Source organism: Podarcis tiliguerta, assembly GCF_965153285.1.
Source record: "Podarcis tiliguerta genome assembly, chromosome: 17".
Lineage (NCBI taxonomy): Eukaryota > Metazoa > Chordata > Lepidosauria > Squamata > Lacertidae > Podarcis > Podarcis tiliguerta.
Window position 1 is genome coordinate 40,241,782 of NC_139550.1, and position 22,921 is coordinate 40,264,702.

At 48.1% G+C, this 22,921-nt stretch overlaps 1 protein-coding gene across 6 annotated transcripts in view; it reads right to left on the reverse strand.

Moving 5' to 3' along the window:
• PTPN18 (protein tyrosine phosphatase non-receptor type 18) overlaps positions 1-22,921 on the reverse strand; it is a 75,512-nt gene that overhangs the window by 27,083 nt on the left and 25,508 nt on the right. For 3 of the 6 annotated variants that reach the window (XM_083421040.1, XM_083421039.1, XM_083421038.1), the window contains exons 2-4: positions 18,311-18,405; positions 8,733-8,841; positions 5,958-6,034 (exon numbers count right to left, since the gene is read on the reverse strand). In XM_083421040.1, the coding sequence (XP_083277166.1) occupies positions 5,958-6,034; positions 8,733-8,841; positions 18,311-18,403 (279 nt within the window). In that variant the 5' untranslated portion in view covers positions 18,404-18,405. Of the gene's footprint in view, positions 1-5,957; positions 6,035-8,531; positions 8,842-18,310; positions 18,473-22,921 lie in introns of those variants that run through there. The other 3 variants (XM_083421041.1, XM_083421042.1, XM_083421037.1) reach the window with 2 other exon arrangements.

A 22,921-nucleotide genomic window follows, 5' to 3' on the forward strand; every position in this document is an offset into this window, starting at 1 on the left:
CTTGTGGCTGCCCCCTCCACACCCAATTGAGCACATGGCTGATGGTGCGATCCTGGGCAGATGCGGAGGCCACAGTGGCAGCCGATACAGGCGCTGCCGGAAGATCCTCAATCAGGAGGAGCGATGAAGCTGGAGCCGGGTCTTCCACAAACGCTGGAAGAGGGCAACAGCTGAGGGCGTCAGCATGGCCCATCGATTTCCCCGGGCAATGGACAAGCTGGTAGTGGTAGGCAGCCAGGAAAACAGTCCATCGCAGCATGCGCGGCGAGAGGACCGGTGGAGTTGGACGATCACCGGCGAGGAGGCCCAGGAGCGGCTTGTGGTCAGTGATGAGGTCAAAAGTCCTGCCATAGAGGTATTCATGGAACCTCTTCACTCCAGCCACAAGTGCCAGTGCCTCCTTGTTGAGCTGGCTGCAATTCCGTTCCGTCGGAGATAGCGTCCTGGAAAAGTAGGCGAGCGGTGCTTCTCTTCCGTCTGGAAAACAGTGACTAAGGACAGCGCCGATGCCAAAAGGTGAGGCATCGCAGGCAAGGACCAGCGGCCTGGATTCACTGTACTGTACCAGCACACTGTCCAATAAAAGGAGAGCCTTGACCGCGTTGAAGGCCGCCGTCTCTCGATGACCCCAGGACCAAGGCGTCTTTGTGCTGAGGAGTCAGTGAAGAGGCTCAGCCACCGTGCTTTGTGGGACAGGAACATGTTATAAAAGTTCAGCAGCCCCAGGAACGCCTGCAACTCTGTCTTGTTCTTTGGGATGGGGGCCTGCTGGATAGCGCGGATCTTGGATGTGGTTGGGTGAAGGCCGGAGGCATCGATAAGATAGCCCAGGAACTCTACCTGTGGAACGGCGATCTGGCACTTCTCCCTCTTTACCTTGAGCCCGGCCTCTTGGAACCTGGTCAGCACGGCACGGAGGCGCTCAAACAGCTGCTGGTGTGAGTCTGCGGACACCAAGACGTCATAAAAATATGGTACCACGCCCGGAAGCCCTTGCAGGAGACACTCCATAAGGCTTTAGAAGATGCCAGGAGCCACACTCACCCCGAACTGCAACTGGCGGCAACGGAATGCCCCTCGGTGGGTGACGATCGTCTGGGCTTCAGCAGTGGCATCGACGGGCAGTTGTTGATAGGCTTGGGCAAGGTCCAGCTTAGCGAAGACCTTACCCTCACCCAGGGAATGCAGCAGGTGTTGGACAACAGGAACCGGATAAGAGTGCTGCTGAAGTGCCTTGTTGATCATGCACATGTAGTCAGCACAGATTCTCACCGACCCGTCTGGCTTGACAGGCGTGACGATGGGGGTTTCCCACTTGGCGTGGTCAACCAGCTCCAAAACTCCTTGGGCGATCAGCTTGTCCAGTTGTTCGTCCACCTTAGCCTTGAGAGCAAAGGGAACCCGGCGTGGCTTTAGCTTGATGGGGGCGACTTGTGGATCAAGGCTAAAGGAGATGGGCATGCCTGTATATTGACCCAAAGTGCCGTCAAAAACCTCGGCAAAGTCTTTGACCAGACCCTCAGTCTCTGCGTTAGAGATGCAGTTGATGCCAGTGACTTCCAGGCCGAGGGCATCAAACCAGTCTAGCCCTAGGAGGCTTGGCCGCTGACCTTCGACCACCACCAACCGGAGCAGGCCCGAAAAATCCTTGAAGGTGATCCAGAACCGGCCAACGCCTACCACAGGAATGTCGTTTCCCTGGTAGTCTCTCAGGTGTACGCCGTGAGAGTCAAGTTGCCTTTTGGACACTCTGGGTACCAGTCTTTTGATGGTGCTCCAAGACACGATGGACAGGGCATGTCACATGGAGCTCCTTCAATGAGCACCGTGACGTTCAGCTTGCGTCGCGTAGGCGAGTCAGTTTGGCCAATCGTGGTTCCAGACGAGCAGCAGCAGTTGGTGAGAGCAAAACAGCTTCCCTTGGCAGACTGGAGTGAAGACTTGGATTTGTGAGTCGGTGAAGGGGGGGGTGTCAGACGGAGCCGATCGGCAGACCTTAGTGATGTGGCCCCTTCTGGAACACTTCCTACAGATGGCGTCTCTGAATCGACACTTGGCACGGGAATGGTTGCCTCCGCAGCCGGCACATTCCGGTTGGCCCTGGGACTTCTGTTGGAACTTCCTGTGCTCCCGCTTTGTCTGGTGCATGTCATCGTCTTCACTGGAGGATGCCTCATCACTGCTGGCCTCTTCATGATGCACTGGAACTGGCTTCCTAGCAAGACGCGGGCTGCTGGACTTGCGGATCTCAGCAGCTTCTGCGGCCACAGCCTCCTCAATGCCTTTGTGTAGCGTGAGGTCTGGCTTGGCGAGGAGACGCCGTTGCAGATGGATGTCCCGAACCCCACAGATGATTCGATCCATCAGGGCATCGTCTAAGTCTCAGAACTCGCAGTGCATTGTAGCCTGTCTGAGGGCAGTGGTGTAGTTGCTGATTGACTCCCCCTCTGCCTGGTTCCGGTGGTAAAACGCATGGCGGGCAGGAATCTTGGACGGCTTTGGCGCGTAGTGGTTGCGGAGCTTCTCTTGGATCGTGTCCCATGGTGTTGCCTGGACTGCTTTAGGCGCAACCAATGCTCGGGCCGTCTCAAACACCTCAGGCCCACAGAGGCTGAGGAATAGGCCCTGCTTCCGTTCCTTTGATACTGCTGTCAGCTCGTTGGCTTGGAGGTAGCAATCAAACCGAGCGAGGTAGGAGTCCCATGATTCAGAGGCTGGTGCAAACGGCGGTAGAGGCACAAGTGAAGCCATGATTCCGATGCCGGCGTGAAGGGCGATGGATGGAACACAGTGCTCTAGCCAGAACAGTCAGCTCTGAATTGGTTCTGTCCAGTGATTTCGCTCAGTGATTTCGCTCTGTGATTCAGCTCAGTTCAGAGGATGGCCACATCTGGCTGTGCTCTGATGTCCACCTATCCCATCCTCATCGCCAGTGTAGAATAGTGGGTAGACATGGCAGACGACACAACGATTTCTCCAAAGCAGCTCTTTATTTTGTAAGCTGGAACAGAACTGAACAGCAAACAGCTCAGCCAGCCTGCTTTTATAGGAGCCAGCTGTCAACATTGTAGCAACAACAACCCAGGGTTTCCTGCCTAAAATAACTGACGTGGACCTGAGTGAAAACTATCTACAGTATCCCCTTGCTGGCCCAGGGTGAGAACTTCAGTACATAACATGCTGATTGCTGGGCCCACACCAGAGGAGTTTGAGGACCGCCTCCGCACCGTTCTGCACCGTTTCCAGACAGCAGGTCTCAAGGTGAAGCGGGAAAATAGTCTACTAGGAGTGCCTCAGGTGGACCTTCTGGGATTTATGGTGGACGCAGAAGGGGTCCACCCGACTGGCGACAAGGTACGGGCCATTTGTGATGCCCCAGCACCCAAGAGCTAGACTGAACTTCAGGCCTTCTTGGAACTATTGAACTTTTACCATTCCTTCCTTCCCCACAAGGCAGCGGTAGCGGAGCCCCTACACAGACTCCTGGACAAGCGGGCCCCTTGGGTGTGGGGCCAGCGCCAGGAGGCTGCATTCCAGGCAGTCAAGGACTTGCTTGTCTCAAACTCAGTCTTGGCACACTTCGACGAGAGGCTGCTGGTGGTGCTAGCATGCGACGCCTCGCCCTATGGCATTGGCACTGTCCTGGGACACCAACTCCCAGATGGAAGAGAGGTACCGGTGGCATACTTTTCCCAGACACTCAACACAACTGAGCGGAACTACTTGCAAATAGACAAGGAGGGTCTGGCAATCGTGAAGGGAGTAAAAAAAATCCATGATCCGTGGTGACTGACCACAAGCCGTTGCTTGGCTTGTTTGCACCCGAAAAGCAGACCCCCCCAAGTGCTGTCTCCTTGCGTCCTCAGGTGGTCAATTTTCCTTGCCAGCTACCAGTATGCACTGATTCACCGCCCAGGGAAGGTGATGGGCCATGCGGACGCCCTCAGCAGGCTACCACTACTGGAAACAGGCCCCGACCCAGCACCTGCACAAGAGGTTATGAGCCTGGAGCTGCTTCCCGACCGCCCCATTCAGGCACAAGAAGTTGCACACCATTCCAAGAAAGATAGGGTCATCTCCCGGGTCCTGGACTGGGTGTGGAGGGGATGGCCCAGCAGCAGCCCTGGGCCAGAATTCGCCGGCTACACAACCCGCAAACATGAACTGTCGGCCCACAAGGGGTGCCTGTTATGGGGAAGCAGGGTCGTTGTTCCCCAGCCCCTCCGCAAAAAGGGTCCTCACAGCCCTACACGAGACACAGCCAGGGGTAGTAAGAATGAAGGCCCTTGCCAGGAGTTATGTGTGGTGGCCGAGGGTCGACGGAGAGATAGAGGCCTGGATCAAACACTGCCAGGCCTGCCAAGAATCCCGCCCAGATCCCCCAAGGGCCCCAGTCCAGTCCTGGGAGTCCACCCGAGCACCATGGTCACGCCTGCATGTGGACTTCGCTGGCCCCTTTCAGGGGAAAACATTCTTCATAGTGGTGGACTCCTACACCAAATGGCTGGAAGTCACACTGGTACCGTCCATTTCTACATCCGCAGCCATCCGGGTACTACGCAGGCTGTTTGCAACCCACAGGCTTCCTGACACTCTTGTCTCAGACAACGGGATTGCATTTACGTCAGGAGAATTCCAAACCTTCACAGCGCAGAACGCCACCCGCCACATCCATTCGGCGCCATTCCACCCTGCCACCAATGGCCAAGCAGAACGTATGGTGCGGACCACCAAGGACACCCTTCGCCGCATGATGCAAGGGGATTGGGAGTACCGCCTTGCCACATTCCTCCTAGCACAGCACAGCACCCCCAGCTCAACGACTGGCCGGAGCCCCGCTGAACTACTAATGGGTCGGTGCCTTGCAATCAGATTGGACCGCCTTCACCCTGATAGAGCTCAGGATGAGGTAGTGGTGGGGGAAGGCAGGAACCCCCAGACCTTCGAGGCCCAGGACCCAGTGTACGCAAAGAATTTTGGGGCAGGCCCAGCATGGGTACCCGCCACAGTCACCAGGGTCACTGGCCCCGTGTCGTACGAGGTGCTAACAGATGGGGGGCAATGCTGGCGCCGCCACTGCGACCAGATACGGCGATGATTCCCGGGAGAAAACCAGGAGGAGGACAGGTCAGAGGAGTCCCAAGGGAACAGTGGGGCAGTGAGGCCCATAGAGCAGAAGGGGCCAGCAGGAGAGGCAGAATCGGTAAATACAGAGAGGACCCGTGAGGCCGAAAGGACACTGGAACCAGAACCACGGCTGAGCGAGCCGGTTGTGCCAGACCAAACAGCCCTATCACAGCCAGCATCCTTGGAACATGAGCCAGAACCTGAACCCCGGACCAGGGAACACCCCAGGCCTCAACGCACACGTAGGCCGCCGGCGTACCTCGAGGACTATGAATGCGACCTCCCGGGCAGGACTGGAACTTAGAGGGGAGGGGTGTTATGTACTGAGTTGAATAGGATCCAAAATGCAGCAGTCTGATTGGTCCTAGAACAATAGGATCCAAAATGCAGCAGTCTGATTGGTCCTAGAACAATAGGATTCAGAATGCAGCAGTCTGATTGGTCCTAGAACAATGCAGCAGTATGATTGGTTGGCAGGAACCACCCAATCATGCTCCAGATATAAGTGAATCCACAACCTGATTGGCTTACAGTAGAACTCCAGAATTAGCCAATCATGTGCAGCCCATTGTGTAAATAATGTATATAAAGCTGATACTTTGAGGGGACATTCATTCATTCCTCCTCACCACTATGAGCTGAATAAAGAGCATGAAATCACTTTGCGACTCTGAGTATATTTCAGTATAATAGGGAACTGAGCCCCCCCCCCCCCGCCCGCTTTAATCTGGAACAAAGCTTGCCAGTGTTTCAGCTGTCATCAGTTTGGGCAAATTCCTCTAGTCCAATGTGTTTGCAATGGGGAGGGGTAGGGTTCAGGACTCTGTTACCTGAATAAAGTTTGCATTGATGTAATCAGCTTGGGCTTCTTCTGTCAGGAAGTTCACAACAACTCTGGTCTGATCATCTGTGAGATGTACACAACTGGGAGTTAGTACCACAGATAGTCACCTGGCCTTAGAGAGAGAGAGAACATGAATCTCAGCATCTGACCTGTGGTCCCTCAGAACTGCAACTCCCAGCAGCCCCAGCTGCATAGCCAATGGTCAGGGCGTGTGCGGAGCTGCACTCCAGAAACATCTGGAGGGTCACAGCTTAGCCTAACCCTGCTCTCAATTGACAGGAAATGGAAAGAGGAGAGAGATTGTGAAGTCAGTGACCAAACCCCTGACTACATTGAACCACGGTGCTGTTTGGATCCCATGGCTTGGTGCGCCTAAGGTCATAGTGTACAGACGACTGACCAGAGAGTAGCACCCTGAGAGGTATGTCCTCAACCCCCCTGAGAAGATAGCCTAGGAGAGACCCCACCAAGGTGAGCATTGCTCCACAGGTATTGCCCAAGTAAGTGGACAGGTTTGCTTTACATTCATCCCGTGGATTAGGCTGGATCTGTGCATAGCACTATTCACAAAGAGAGCTCCTGGAGCAATTAGATTGGGGGTCCTCAAACTACAGCCTATGGTCCAGATCTGGCCCGCCAGGGTCCTGAACCCGGCCCGCCTGTCAATTGTTGAATCCGCCGCTGTCTAACGGGCCTATGGCCCTCCTCTCGCAGCCCGCCTCCCTCCTGCCACGGGAGGAAGTGCCTTGCTGCATTTCTGTTGCCATCTGAGCATTTCCTTCTCTTGCCAGGGTCTCCGTTAATTCCATTCTCGGCATCGCCACAGGTGCTTCCAACCTCTCTTCACACCCACCCACCCAAATCGCTTTTTCTTAGTTTCACCCCACAGGTGCACCACAACAAGGCACAACACCCTCCCCCCAGTACCGGATTTACATATAAGCTAAACAAGCTATAGCTTAGGGCCCCACTCTCTTGGGGGTCCCCCAAAAAAATGAAAGAAAAAAAAGTGCAGAGTGCATAGGAATTCATTCATATTTTTTTCAAACTATAGCCCGGCCCCCAACAGTCTCTGAGGGACAGTGAACTGGCCCCCTGTTTAAAAAGTTTGAGGACCCCTGAATTAGATGGTCCATAAGAAGAGACTTGCTGGATCAGGCCAATGACCCACCTAGTCCAGCATCCTGTTCTCACAGTGGCCAACCATACTCCTCTGGGAATCCCTGGAGCAGAGCCTGAGAAACTAAGGCAGACCAAAAACAAGGTAAAGTATCTGCTCATCATCACTAGCGTCACAACCACTCTGTCCTTCTGACCACCCTCCAGAGAGCAGCGGCAGATTGTCCCGTTCCTAAAATGAAGGCGCACACCCTAGAAAGTATCAACTTCCACTTTTTGCAGTTCCTCTGATTACTTTTCATCCATTAGTTAACTTCCTCAGTCTGGCCTCCTGATTGGCTTGGAGCTTTATATAAACTTCCTGGGCAGGGTTCTGGATACAGTTACTGCCCCTGGTTTCCAGCATCCCAAATCCTGAGACTCACTAAATGAGCTGCAGTGATGCCATAGTTGTGGAAGAGTAGCAGCCAAACCTTAGAAATGCACATTCCTGCTAGTTTGCATGAGAAGGGGCTAAGCCCACAGAGTTGTATTGCTGATAGGCAGACCATAGAAATACAGTTGGCAGAGAGGGCTCTGTGTGATGTCATTTCCCCTACTCTCCGGGAGAGGAAGGAGCATATTGTATTTCCTTTTCCTCTCTTTCTTCCTTTGACTAGCGTTGGATGCAGAGATATCTCTGTTTGCTCTGGCTTTAGGTACATGCCTGAAGCTGGTTGTACTGTAAATCTAAGTATTTTGCCAGCATAGCTTTTACTGCTGCCACTGCTGGGAACCAATGCAAATTATAAGTAAGAAATTCTTATGTTTAAACTTACTGTAGTTGCCTGATTCTTTGTTCCGCGGGGTAAGAAGGGAGAGCCAGCTTACTTCATAGCAGGACTTCCTCTAAATGAGGTTTTACAGCCAAATTCCTATGCTTAATTCTGTTGCCAAGGATGGGACTTTGGAACTGTTCAACCCACACATGTGGGAGCCTGGATAGATTAATTGCAATGAATATATCTTCTCCTACCCATTAAGACCCATTCCAGAATAGAAAGGTTCCTCATGATGTCAGGCACACAAGGACAGTGTGAGCAGCTGCTAAAGGGATAGAGCTAGAGATGTGAAGGCCCAGGAAAAACAAAAAAATCAGGGGAGGGGGGAGAGAGAAACAGATTTTTCTCATTCTTGGAATGATTCCTTGGCCATGATTTTTTCAATAGAGAAAAGATGGATATTTGGAGAAAGAAGGAAACCTCCTCTTCATATGCAATATTTTCTTTTCTCAGAATGTTGTGATTTTTTAAAAGTAAACTTTTAAAACAATATTGTTATAGTCAATAGGACAGCCACAAAATTCCTATAATTTGAGAGTAGCTGATGGATCTAGGGTCTAACTTGATGCTTTGAGGCCCTGAATCTCGGGTACTACAGCCTGGGACTTGGCAACACTCACTGGATGTTTTGCTGGTGACACGAGCAAATGAAAGACAATTCAAGGCACTCCTCGGGTGGAGGAGCCCAAGAGGAATGTGGTAACACAGCCTGATCCATAGAAGAGGAAGGGAGTGCCAAGTTGGGCAGAACTGGCCCCATGCCACAGATGCCAATATTAAAGCCACCACACAGTAGTAGTATTTCCTCATTGGCAACTCACATGGCAGGATGTCTTTGTAACGGTTCTTCTTGATATTCTCCTTGTTGCCCCCAGCTTCTGTTGAAATGCCCTGCTGTTGCCGGAATGCTGCCGCCCGGGCTTTGATTTCCTGCCGAGAGACAAGAGCATCCGTTCATTTATTAAAATCTTTACACGTTTGCCTTTCCATCTGACAACAGGTCTCCAAGGTAATAAAAAAAGAAAAATGGACATGTAACAAGCTTAGCAGGTTTCCTGGTGCCTAATGGAGGCTCTGGGGGATAAGAATGAAAAATACCCTCTTCCGCAGCTTTTGGATCAGGAATGGGGAAACCTGTGGACTGCCAGATGTTGCTCAGCTGCAGCTCCCATCATCCCTGATAGTTGGCCAGGCTGTCTGGGAACCCCAAGGTCCCTCTGTCCCTGCCACACCTTCCTTTTATTTATGTATACAGGCAACTTCCCATTTATGCGTGTTTGGGGCACGGGCATCCACACATGTGTGCATTGCCACAAACCTGAAAGGGGGCAAAAAGTGATCCTAAAAGGGTGCAAAAATGGTAACAATGGCACAAAAATAGCATCTAGCAATCCCATGAGCCTTTGTACCAACCTTTGGGGCCTTTGGAGAGTTGGAATTTGAGCAAGGAGGTTTGGAGGGGGCAATTGTGGTGGAATTTGGGGTGCTTTTTAAGGGTTTTTTTATTAATAAGAATAATAATACCCTACCCATCTGGCTTAACATCAATCCTTTCAAACTTCAAAGGGCTGCCTTTAAAGGGTTTCCATAAGTTTAGAGGGTGTTTGCATGCTTTTTAAATGGTGTTCCTGATGCACACGATATACACGTAAAAACACAGTTCCTCGGAATGTAACCCCTGTGTAAATTGAGAGTTTCCTGTATATCTAAAGCATTTATGGACTGAGTTTCCAGGCAGAACTCTCTTCATGTGGAACTTTCAACATGTAGTTTCAAAATGAATAATCATTCATCAATTATAAACATAAAATTATATAACAATAAAATTAAAACCAGCATTAATTAGAACCAGCATTAATCTTGTTCTCTGAAATGGAAGATTCAAATATATATATATGAATTGTTTGTATGCTTCGAATTTTACATTTTATTGGTTTTGTTATTACTGATGCATATTTTTACTCTGAGGTCTATATGACATAAAATGGTATGGAGCAGGGATTTCAAAACTGTGGTCCACAAGCTTCACATGGTCTGTAGCACATCTGTGGATTTGTGGTTGGAGATGGGAAAAGGCACCTCAATTGCATTAAATATTCACAGTGATTTTAATTGCATTTTATTTGCTTATCTCACTTCTTATATTATATTTTGTTATTACAGTTTGAATTCTATGCAATACAAATAATATATATACATAGTATCTATCCCAGTGCATTACAGTTGCATCAACAACAAGGAAAATCATTAAGTGGTCCACCAAGACCCCTCTGCAATTAAAGTAGTCTGTAAGGGGAAAACCCTTATAGAAGGAATGTAAATGAATAAACTGCTCGGAAGCCATTTTGGCAAGTGAGTGACTCCCAGCAGATGGTCAATGACAGCACTAGAGGCAGTGAACAGAGTGGTGCTACTTATGAAATCTTACAATCTCTCATTGAGTATATTTCTGGAGCGTGCAGTGTTCATCTGACCATGTTGTGCCTCATCAGAGCAGGTTTCCCTGGTGTGATGACACTGGCTTTCCTTCCAGGAACTGACTGGAACACTGGATGATGACTCTATCTACCTGTGGTCTTAACCCAAGGCAGCACCAGGTCAGGCAAGGGGTTATATAACACAGAGAAGTGTTCTTGAGGCAGTGTGAAAATAGGATTAATGGCCTCTGGGGGGCAGATACCATTAAGAAAACTGAAACAAGGAGGCTTTGGGAAATGGGGCTTGTGGATTCTGTAAAAAAGAGGTGGGACACACCTCTCTTCTAATATCACAGCAGTCCTGCATCAAAGTTGTGCACCCACCAAATAACAAGTTTGTCTGGCAAGTGTGAATCAGCCCTTAGTTTTCAAAGTTCAGCAGAGAACAACTGTGTTTATTTTACAAGCATGGATGTGGGGTACATCCTGATCTATCTCATTTATGCTGTGGGTGTGCATTGGCCATGCTTATGTCTGATGTACAATTTCCTCCTTTAGCAAAAGCTCAAAGGAAACCTGTTCAGTGTGCTCTGCAGAAACTGGCTATGCACAGCACTGAGGGGTAGGAACCAGTATGGACAGCCTAAACCAAATATTTTTTACACACATATATATATCTCCTGGCACGTGTTTTTGTGTGAAAGGGTAAAGATATGCCAGTACTTCAATAAATGTGCACACAAAGTGATTTAAACATAACCAAAGCAGACAGATTACGTGAAGCACAGGGAAGGGGCTTTGGATTTATGAACCAGTATGTTGGTCCAATGGGTTGTGAAAGTGAGGGGAACCCAGACTTGAACTGGAGGAGGAAATGCTGAATCAGGTCCTGATTTGTATGCGTGCCTGTAACATGCACCCTTTTAGCATACTGTTATTTGCATGCTCATGCTTCCTTCCCTCTCCCCCCCCCCAAAAAAAAAACCCCACATATATTTATCATTTGCTCCGGACCTGTCTCACTTTTCTGTCAAGCTGAGTGTGTGTCTGGCTTCTGCTGTATTCTGCCAGTGAGGGATGGCAGGTAATGTAAACAGCCCATTAATTCAGTTCCTTTCCTTATTTATTCACCTAGGGCTGTTCCCCATCCCCTGTGCATCATTCCTATGTCTGGGCAGCATCAACAAGTTCATCTTATTGTACAACATCATTTCTGCTTGCTGAGAAATTGTAAACTACAGTTTTGTTCACAGTACGAGTTTGCCACAATCTGTGGCTGTTGCCTTTCCTGCCATCCAAACCATAATGGGGAAGGGCTGTCACTCAGTGGTAGACCATCTGCTTTGCCTGCAAAGGTCCAAGGTTCAGTCTCAGCATCGCCAGGCAGATCATACCTGACCTAAGAGAAACCCTACAGAGCCACTGCCAGTCAGTGTGGACAGTATGGGTCTGGTTTGGTATAAGGCAGCTTCCACGATGCCTCTCCTCAAGCCCTTCACAGGCTTCCCGTACTCTTCCGTAAAGGTAAAGGTACCCCTGATCATTAGGTCCAGTCGCAAACGACTCTAGGTTTGGGGCCCTCATCTCGCTTTATTGGCCGAGGGAGCTTCCGGGTCATGTGGCCAGCATGACTAAGCCGCTTCTGGCGAACCAGAGCAGTGCATGGAAACACTGTTTACCTTCCTGCCGGAACGATACCTATTTATCTACTTGCACTTGGACGTGCTTTCAAACTGCTAGGTTGGCAGGAGCAGGGACTGAGCAACGGGAGCTCACCCCGGCGCAGGGATTTGAACTGCCGACCTTCTGATCGGCAAGCCCTAGGCTCTGTGGTTTAACCCACAGCGCCACCCGCATCCCTTGTACCCTTCCATATCTGGCTCAAATGTCCTGACTTTACCCAGACAATATTGTGGACTCTCCATCCTTGGAGGTTTTAAAGCAGAGGTTGGATGGTCATCTGTCATGGATGCTTCAGTCAAGATTCCTGCATTGCAGATTCCTCAGGGTCCCTTCCAGCTCTATGATCCCATGACAGCAGAAACTCTCTCACTAAACTAAATAGGGCTCTGAGCCTGGATGGTGAAAGGCAGAGTAGAATCTTGGGAACTGTAGTTTGTTAAGGGTAATGGGAACTGTAGTTCTATGTGGGGAACTGGGTGTACTTTAAATGTATGATGTGGATCTACCTGAAAAGGAGGAGCCAGGGGCACAACCTGGTGGATCCTGGGCAGAGCCTGCCAGAATCTGGAGTTTTCTCATTTTTCCACCTCAAGCTGTTTACTTGAAAGAACATAGTTTTACAGGTTGGATCAACAACATGATGACAGGTATTTCCAAGGTGAACCGTACAGCTTCCCTCCTAGGCAAGCTTGAATCGTCACCTGACCCATTTCAGAACTTAAGCATTGCCTCCTTGTCTTATGCTAAGTCTTGCTTGTTTCTATGCCCCAGTGGAGGATGGTCACTGCACAACAGTTTGATTTGCAGTGACCCTGGCATGCCAGATATGCTGTTTAAACCCTCAGAGAAACTTTCTTACTTGTTGGGTTCCTGGCACCTCTCTCTGCTGACCTTTCTCAAACACAGAACAATGAAGGCCAGTCTCCAAGGGTATGAGAGAGATTATATTTACTATTTATGTAATGCTCAAGAAACGAGGAGGGTTATACAACATCTCAGAACTGTCACCACGAATGACACCAACAATGAGAGCTAGCAGCCTCACATGGCCAGGCATGTGACACTGAAACCTGCTCTAGACCTTGCTAGCTTAGGAATCAGGACACCTGGATTCACGTTCTGTCTGTGTGGGAAATCAAGCATGACTGTATCTGGAGTTCATGGAGCTAAAAGGATGCAAAAATGGTAATGACTTAGTTTCCATTCCCCTCCTGTTTTCAAGGTCTGTGACAATACCTTGTTCTCGTGCCTATAAATTAGGAAGTAAAGTTGAAATGCAGGCGCACACAAATTTAGAGAAAGTTTCCCATTTTCACTTTCAATTCAAATTGGCAAGCTACTTGAACTTAAAATATCTGGAACCTGGATGCAGCCTGTGGGCAAAGCCAATGCTGGAACCTGGGGGCAGAAGGAGGATCACAGGACAAACCTGTCCCACCATAAGGAAATGCAATATTTGTAAACTGCTGCAGGGTGCAGTGAAATGAGGGTCCTTGGCCTCAACAAAACCTTGTAAGGATCAAAGCCTTATTGGACCAAGATCTTGAATGTGCAGGATCAATCAAGGGGACGTATGACACCAAGGAAAGCCACTCCCTCAAAAATACCTTAAGAGCCAAATGGCATGATAGCAAAAGATTTGTGACTTGAGACAGATCCACATCTTGCATTTAAAGTTTCCTCAGAACACATTTAAAGCGCATGACTTTCCCCAAAGAATCATGGGAAGTGTAGTTTGTTAAGGGTTTTAGTTATGGGAGGGGGAAACTATATTTCCCAGGAATATTCCCAGGAAGCCATGTACTTTAAATGTGCATTGGATGTGCTTGACATGTGTGGATCTGTATTCAGGTGCATGTGTTTTGAAGAAGCTCAATGCAGCTTGTGCAAGCCTCAGCTCAAATCAAGACCAGACAGGCCACCCACAGAGCCCTCCTAGAGTCAACTCATCTACAAGGTGACCACGTCCAATGCATCCTGGCACATGATATGCAGCAACCGATTGGGGGGCATGTGCAGCTTAGAAGGACTCATCATCTCAGCCATCTGACAGGGCACGGAAAAGCCATGTTGGCCGAGTCAGCTGGGAACTCGCAGTCTCAGGAACAGGGGACAATTAAGGCCCAGTTTTACAGGACAGAATCAAGTCTTGATTTTGCATGGTTCTTGATTCTTCGTACTATTAGCAAACCCATTGCCAGAACAGCACCAGGAGGTATCCGCAGATTTGAGGGGAACCCCAAATTTTGCAGAACTGCAAACAAATATTTAGAGAGGAGAACTGCAAAAACAAGAAAACCTGGAGGCTCCCAAATTGAGATGAGTTTCTTTCCCCCATAGGAATTAATGGCCATAATCATTCTCTTATGTTATAAGAATTTAAGGTCTCAAATATATAAATTAAATGTTCATAAATTTACAAGGCAAACACATACATAAAAATATAAATCACATGTCTGAAATAGTACAGGAGAGCAATCCTGAAACCATTTTGACTCCCCCAAATTGACCTCAAATGTTTCTCAGCAAGGAGGAAAGAAATGGGAAAGCCTCTCCATTGTCTTTTCCTTACCTGTCTTTAGGGCGTCTTTGTGTATGAATAGGGTGAGCCTGTGTCCTCAATTCGGGAATTAAAGCTTGCCGATTGAAAGGTCGGCGGTTTGAATCCTTGCAACGGGGTGAGCTCCCGTTGTTCAGTCCCTGCTCCTGCCAACCTAGCAGTTCGAAAGCACATCAAAGTGCAAGTAGATAAATAGGTACCGCTCCGGCAGGAAGGTAAACGGCGTTTCCGTGCGCTGCTCTGGTTCGCCAGAAGCGGCTTAGTCATGCTGGCCACATGTCCCAGAAGCTGTACGCTGGCTCCCTCGGCCAATAAAGTGAGATGAGCACCGCAACTCCAGAGTTGACCGTGACTGTACACTGGTACCTCGGGTTAAGTACTTAATTTGTTCCGGATGTCCGTTCTTAACCTGAAACTGTTCTTAACCTGAAGCACCACTTTAGCTAATGGGGCCTCCCACTGCCACCGCGCCGCCGGAGCACAATTTCTGTTCTCATCCTGAAGCAAAGTTCTTAACCCGAGGTACTATTTCTGGGTTAGCAGAGTCTGTAACCTGAAGCGTATGTAACCCGAGGTACCACTGTACTTAACGGTCAGGGGTCCCTTTACCTCTACCATCACAAAAGAATGGATGGGCTGCTCAAGTAAAGCAATCAGTGACCTTTGTCAGGTATCCTAGCAGACAGGATTTCTGCTGTAGACTGCCTCCTTCTGTGATGTATGTATGATGCTTTTAGGGGTGGTCTTGAGCTACAGGGTGGGCAATTTCAAAAGTCTATATAAGGGCTTGCACACCATTGTTCTGGGTTCCTCCTCCCTCCTGCATGTAGTGAGTGAGGACCCTGTTGCAACAGTTTAATAAAGGTCATGCTTACTAGCTCTTTTGCTTCTCAATATTCTCTGGTTGGCCTCTGTTATTTTCTCCTACCGATAGAGAACCCACTTAAGGGCTCTATACTGGCTTTTGGATACCCCACAAGGGAAAAGGAGCAGGTTTTTTCTACATCAGTTATATGGATAGAGAGGAGAAGGATACACTTAGGATGCCACTGGGAGAAGTGTGAAATCTCTTTCCTGCTGCTGGTGAGTCCAGCTGCATCAGCCCTGCCCCATCGTGCCCTACATTTCTTCATCATGCTAGCGTGTAACGGAACATGGAGTCCACAGCTATGTATTAATAACTCTTCTCTTCAATCTGCTTGCCAGCTCGGATCTGGGACCACATGCAGACACTCTAGCTTCTCACACCCTCCACCAAATAAACACGTCTACACTACAGAGCTAAATAAGTTTCAGAGCTATTTAATTGTCAGGGCTCCCAACCAAGGCCAGCCCAATACATTTTGGCAGCTGAGGCAGATCCCAAAATGATGCCCCCCTCCCTGCCAGAAAGAAGAGGGGGGGGGAGAGATTTACTTCAGCAACAAGGAGAGCAGAAATATCAACATTGGCATCTGCTGTCCCAGTGGACCCTGCCACCTGAGGCACTCACCTCACATGGCCTCATGGGTGAGCCGGTCCTGAACAAAAATCAACATCAAGATCTGCTGCCCCTGGGGACCCGGCTGCCTGAGGCAGCTGCCTCTCATGGGTGGGCTGGCCCTGCACCCAACAGAGAGGCTCTGGGAAGTGTTGTCAGATGAGAAGGCCAGTGGCTTCTAGTATAGCTTCAGGCACCAGGCCTGTTGGCGGACCAACTCTGCAAAGCTGCAAAAATGTCTCAAACATGACGTGAAGGCTTGGAACATCAACCCCACTTTGTGGGAATCCCTTGCAGACGACTGCAGTGCCTGGAGACAGACAAGTCGTGCATCCACAGTAATGAACAGAGGAGGAATGACCACTGGGAGGAACGCAGAGAAAAGGCGCATCTGTAACTGTGAAACTAGGCACCTTCATCTGCCCCAGCTGCAACAAAACATGTCTGTCCCATATCAGTCTCTGCAGCCACAGCAGGTGCTGTAACTCCAACGGTTTGACTTCACCCCAAAAGGTGCACTCCTCCATTGTCTCCCAAGACAGATGGATGCCAGCAACAACAACAATGCACACTTGCCAAACTATTATTTATTTATTATTACCTTTATGAGTTGCTTTACACTGGAACAGTCTCAAAAGTGACTTACGGAAGATAAATCCATACCAATGGAAACCAGTAAAACACCTTTAAAAACCACAATGTACATTAAAAGTGATCATCTAAAAATACTACTGTACTTAAGACAACTCCCAAGTTCTTCTGCAGGAACATATGGCAGTCAATCCAGATTTGGTATGGTATAAACCACCACAACCTGCACCTCTGCAGTGTTTTCTGAGTGTTCAAAGCACTTCATGGCCTTATCCCTGTAAATCTGCACAACAAAGCTGTAAAGCCAGTCACTGTTTTTATTATTAGTCTCATACTGCAGACGAGGGACTGAGGCTGAGAATGACTTGCATAAGGCCACTTTCCAAGTTCACGGCAGTGGTGAGATTTGAACTCGAAGTTTCTTGGTTCATAGCTTTAGGGCTTATCAACACTTACCTTTGTACTGATCTTTCTAGGTACAGCCCACAATTTAAAGAACAGTGTCTGAGCACCACCTCCTTTTTTTTGATCCAGAGCTTTCGCCGTGAAAACCTGCCTCTTCAAGTTCAACCAGAGCAAATGTCAGTCCACGGAAAACTAGAATTGATGTTTGCTCCAATTCAGCTTCAAAGAGCTGCTTTTCACGGGAAAGCTCGGTGCAAAACGAAAAAGAAAAACTGCTTGGGCACCGAGTATTAAAGCACAGATCTTTGCCTGAAAAGAGTACGCAAAAGGCAGCTGTGCCTGCTTAGTTGCTTATATAGCATCCTGTAAGTGTATACCTGCATGCAAGCTTTTTACACTAGTACAAATAGATAGAGCAGCCTAGAAAGATTCTTTTCCTAGAGTTGTATAGAATGAAATTTATCAGGAAATAAAATTCTTGTATTCTTATTGTGATGGAACAAATCAAGGGTGAAATATGCAAGGCTGGCCTGTACTATGGACAGATGGGACACCCATTTTGGACTCTAATCCCAAGAAGACCCTTGTCAACTTCTCTCTGCTACTGTCATTCTTGCGCCTTGTTCTAGTCCTAGCTTGGACACTAGTGTCTAGAACTAGAAGGGAGATACGAGGCAGCCCACTGTAGTTGCTGTAAGGTTATGGCTTTTTAGCAAGCATGCAATACTCATCTTCTTGCACTCCTTCCTTTTCTCCTCATAGATCTGGGAGCCCTCTGAGCATCAGAGGGATTATCTTTCCCTGGATAGCAGGCAACATGCCTGGAATGCAGTTGGGAGGTGCAGTTAGGCTTCCCTCCAGCACTCATCAGCTGGATTGTGTCATGTGGCAAATCATGGGTCAAAGCAGGACTGAAATGTCATTTTTAAACATGCTGGTTCTGTGAAAGTAATCACTAGGCAAGTCAACTTGCCACTCCTAGAAAATTAGACAGAAATTCAACTTCTGTAGCTTTTCTTGGAATGGAGATGCACAGGTAGAAAAAAAACTGTACCGGTTGAATTTATGCCTGTCACCAGGCCAGTAAAGGTATGGGAGGCCCACCAGGAAAAGGAAAAACCTCAGAGTATGTGAGGAAAATTCCTGGTTGTAGTGAACAGTGGGGTGGGGAAGAGGTGCTGTCAGCCAGTCCTAACCCAGGGCAGGGTGAGGTCTATTGCTGTCCTGAGTCACCCTCTCCCCGCCCAGGTAAACAAGACTCACCTGGAATTCCTCAGCCAGCTGCCCCTTCTCTTGCCCTGCCTGGGCCTCGACCCGGGCTAGGAAGCCCTTCAGGCTCTCTGCACAGCGGCTCATCCCTGTCAGAAGAGGGACAAGGCAGAGTGGGAACTGAAGGCTATGAAATGCTAAGAGGAAGTTCAGGTTCTGGCAGCCACGCCTCCCCAATGTGGCTGGTGGGATGGGCCCAGACCTGTCTGGCTCTTTGCCCTCTCTTGGGAAAGGGAAGGTAGCTTTTCTGCACACAGCAATCAGGGTGTGTGAGCTTCTCTGGACAACTGGCAGGGACAGCCTGAATGGCATCATCATTATCACTGGCAAAAGTCTGCACTGTCCCCACCCCTGTCTAGGGAATATTATCCTGTGTCCAAGGTTTCTGGCAATATTGTCCCAGGGGCAGCTGTAGCTCAGAGTGTGAGCCAGGACTGTAGTGGGAAACACAATTCAGAAACGCAATTCTCCGTGCATGTTCCTGGGGAGGTAAGTCCTCCTTGGTTCCCAGAGACATGTGACCAGTTACTCCCAGGGAAGTATGCATATGATTTCAGCAGGGCCAGTTCCAGAGAATCCCCCCACCCCAAGTGGTTGGGCTGAGCAATAGATCACCCAAAGCTATGCATGATCTAAGTGTCGTAGGGAAAGACTGCTATATTTGCGGGAGTGAGGAGGGCTTGGGCGATCTTGAACATTTCTTCTCCACAGACGCTGAAGAAGGTCGCCCTCTTCTTGCCTGCATCAGTGACATCCTTTGCCTCCAGGAGTAACTGGAAGTGGGTGGCATAGCCTTCCCAGTCTCCTGAGGGTGGGCTGAACCGCATGAAGCTGTTGTCTGTTGCCGTTCTGGGTCCTTGGGTCCTGGAGCTGTAGCCTGGATGCGCAGTGCGGTGCTGTGTTGCCTGTGGCAGCTGTGTGCAGTGCGCAGCAGACAGCTCGGCAGGATCCCACCCTTGTCGCCAGTGAAATATACTTAGAATCATAGAACAGAATCATAGAATCATAGAGTTGGAAGAGACCACAAGGGCCATCGAGTCCTGTAGTGATTTCATGCTCTTTAATGCAGCTTGTAAAACTGATTGAATTGCCCTCCAAACCTCAGGCTTTTATATACATTATTTACATGAGTCCCATCTGATTGGCTGATTCTGCTTCCCTCCTGGAGCCCAACTGGAGGCCAATCAGTTGTTGCATTCTAGGATCCTACTTGCCTATTGTTCTAGGATCCAGGCTTAGTACATAACACCCGTCCAATGAACTATTGCAAAGGCTTCTGGGACATACCTTTCAGATCACACACAAATTCAGTGGTGACTCTTAACGTGTTGTGGTCCAAAGCAACTGCTTAGGTTGCTTGTGCTGCCAGACCTGCTCTGGATTGCAGCCATAGAAGGTATATAGACCAGCAGGCCCACCATATTTACACAGCAATTCCATAAATGCCTACTCAGAGAAAGATTTGTTCAGTTCAATGGGCCTTACTCCTAGGTAAGTGTGTATAGCAGGAGTGGCAAACCCAATTTTGGGGGGGAGGACTGTGTGGGGACTTGGTCCAGCAGCATTTCCCCACCCCATAGTAGCCTTGATGGAACCTATATCCCTCTAAATGTTGTTGGACTCCAATTTCCATCAGATCTCACCCAGCATGGGCCATAGTCTGGGATGATAGGAGCTGGAGCCCAGTAACCTCTGAGGGTCATCAGGTTCCCCATCCCTGCACTATAAAGTCACCAGATGCCAGGGTCTGAAGTCACTTTGCTTTGTTGAAAACAAAAGCATTAGCTGAAGAAATTAGCTATGTTTCGATGGTAAAGGAGTAGGTGGATGTCATGACACACTCTATTAGTATGATGATCTTGAACAAAGAGGTTGTGAAAATGAAGGAAAGAGGATCAGCCAACACAGTCTGGGAAGATTTGGACTCCTTTATGGAGGGATACTAGCTTTTTTATGAAAGAGCCATGAGTGCCCAACTGAAGCAGTTCACAAGCAGGATACACCTCCTTGCACAACTTTCCACAACAGATTGAATGAAAAACTACTTGAGTTCAGCTGAGCTCTATTTCTTTTTCTCTTTTTTTTGAAATAATTGGTATTGGTTTTACAAATACAAAATATAAATGAACACAAACTGTAAAAACAAATCTATATAAAGATATTCTCCAAATCTTGAGACTTCCTCCCATCCCCTCCATGGCATCTCATTTTAAACATCTACAACTGCATATTCATCTATACTCCAGTTTTTATATCAAATAATATCGTCTATAATAATTTTTACACTACAAGTGAGTCAATATTCTGCTCTTGTTTCCATCCAGTCTCCTAAACAGCTGGGCTCTGTTTCACTCCACCATATTAACCTCCTGAAGGCAGGAAGGGAACAGTTCACAGACGCCTCAAATGCAACATACCGTATTTAGAGCAAGAGGCTGCTCTGGTTTCATCTCTTTCATTTTGTTTAAATCTAAACATAGCATTTCCTCTCACAATTGACCTCAACTAACCCTGCTCCCCAAAACCAAAGATTTTCAAGTGGGAGCTTCTCATCTACCCACAAAATCTCATTCCCTAATCTACAGAGCAGTTTTGTACTTTTAAAAAACGTTTAGTGTTTTCCTTTTTAATGATTATCAAAGGTATAATAAAAGGTTGTGTGGTGCTATTAAAAAAACAAAAAGGTAAAGAGATCAAGTATGAAGAAGCGGCTGAAGCACCTCCGTTGACCAAACTGGCATTTGATCTGGTGCATGTTTCATATGGAATCTGGGAGGGAGCTAGGCTTATCTTGTGACCGAGAGATACTCTCTGAGCTCTTTTTATATTAACATCTGTTTGCACCATTGAAGTGCAATCCAATCCAAGATATGTTTATTCAGATCTACTTTCTATATTAGGTTCAATGGGTTTGAATAGACCCACTAAAATTAAGTTAGGTCCATTAATTCCAGTGTGTCAACTCTTAGTACAACTTGATTGAATATTTTCCTATATACATAGCAATGTAAGGTTGTCGTCATGCTGCAGTTTGTTTGGCTGCCTTTGGTGGCCATGCCAACTCCAGAAGACAACAGGGTAGCAGGCTGCCCTGACAAGCTGTTTAACAGAGGGGACAGAAGGTGCTTCAAAGGGTGGTTTGACAAACTGCTCTGAGAAACACCTTACCCACTCCGTTGGGGCTGTGAGCAGAGGGGCTTGGGGCAAGCTGGGAGGGGATGGGTAGTTGCTGTTGTTGTTTAAGAGCAGTTTAATTGAAGAAAATAAAACAAAAAGTATACTGTTCACTTTTATAAAAGTGAACAATTACAATTACACACTTTCCATTGTCTCTCATAAATTGTCTCAATTGTCTTGGTTTTGTAAAGTTTTCTACTGTCTTTCAGGGGTCAATCATGACCTGCCAAAGAATTTAGATGTTTACAGTGTTCTTTTATGTATACAGTGGTACCTCAGGTTACATACGCTTCAGGTTACATACGCTTCAGGTTACAGACTCCACTAACCCAGAAATAGTGCTTCAGGTTAAGAACTTTGCTTCAGGATGAGAGCAGAAATCGTGCTCTGGCGGTGCGGCAGCAGCAGAAGGCCCCATTAGCTAAAGTGGTGCTTCAGGTTAGGAACAGTTTCAGGTTAAGTACGGAACTCTGGAACGAATTAAGTACTTAACCTGAGGTACCACTGTACACTTATCTTTCCAGCGCATCAGTACCAGTTTTTTGGTCACAGGGCAAAAAGAATTCATTTATGTTGTCTAACTGTCCAATTCCATTTAGCTGGTATGTCGTTCAAAAGAATCTTTTCCTCTGAATTTTTTCTTTTTTTCTGCAGTCGTATTTATGGGAGGGGAAAAGGAAGGGGCTGGCTGAGGTCAGAGGTCAGTAGGTGAGGTTAGCAAGCAGAGAGAGCAAGGGCAGGAGCCCTTAGTAACTCAGTAGGCTGCACAGAATTTGGTGTGACTTACTTCGGAGCAGATGTCATAGATGCTTTGGCTGTGATTCTTGCATTGTGGGGGGTTGGACTAGATGATCCTTGGGGTCCTTCCAACTGTGTGACAGCTGAACTTGATCTACACGTGATATTGTGTGTGTATCTATATATATCTCTTAGAGGCTGTCTTGGAGTGGGGACTGTGATCCATTTCTTCCTATTCTTAAATCATGGGCCCATGAGTGTATATATGGAAAATCCCTACAATCTGTAAATGAAATAATGCTTTTGAAGAATAAAGGCAGTGAATGGAGGATTCTGGTAGTCTTAATTTCCAGTTGTTAATTTTTTAAATGGGAGTTATGCACCTGGGGTCAAGCCCAGGACTCTTTTTGCCTCTGAGAAAAACTTGTTTTCTCCTGATTTCAGAGAGCATCAGTGGCTGCACTCTGCATATGCTCTGATGTATCTCCTTTTCTTCTATTACTTCACCTGTGCCAGGGCAGCCCAAGCTCTTGCATTGCTCATTTATAAAGTGTGTACACTACATGCAGACACCCAGGAACCCCAAAAGTGGGGGGGGGGGGTGTCAGGGAGAGAACAGGGGAGGGAGAGTTTCCTGCCTTAACTTTGCGGGAAAATACGGAATGATAATCAAAATAACCGTTGCCTCCT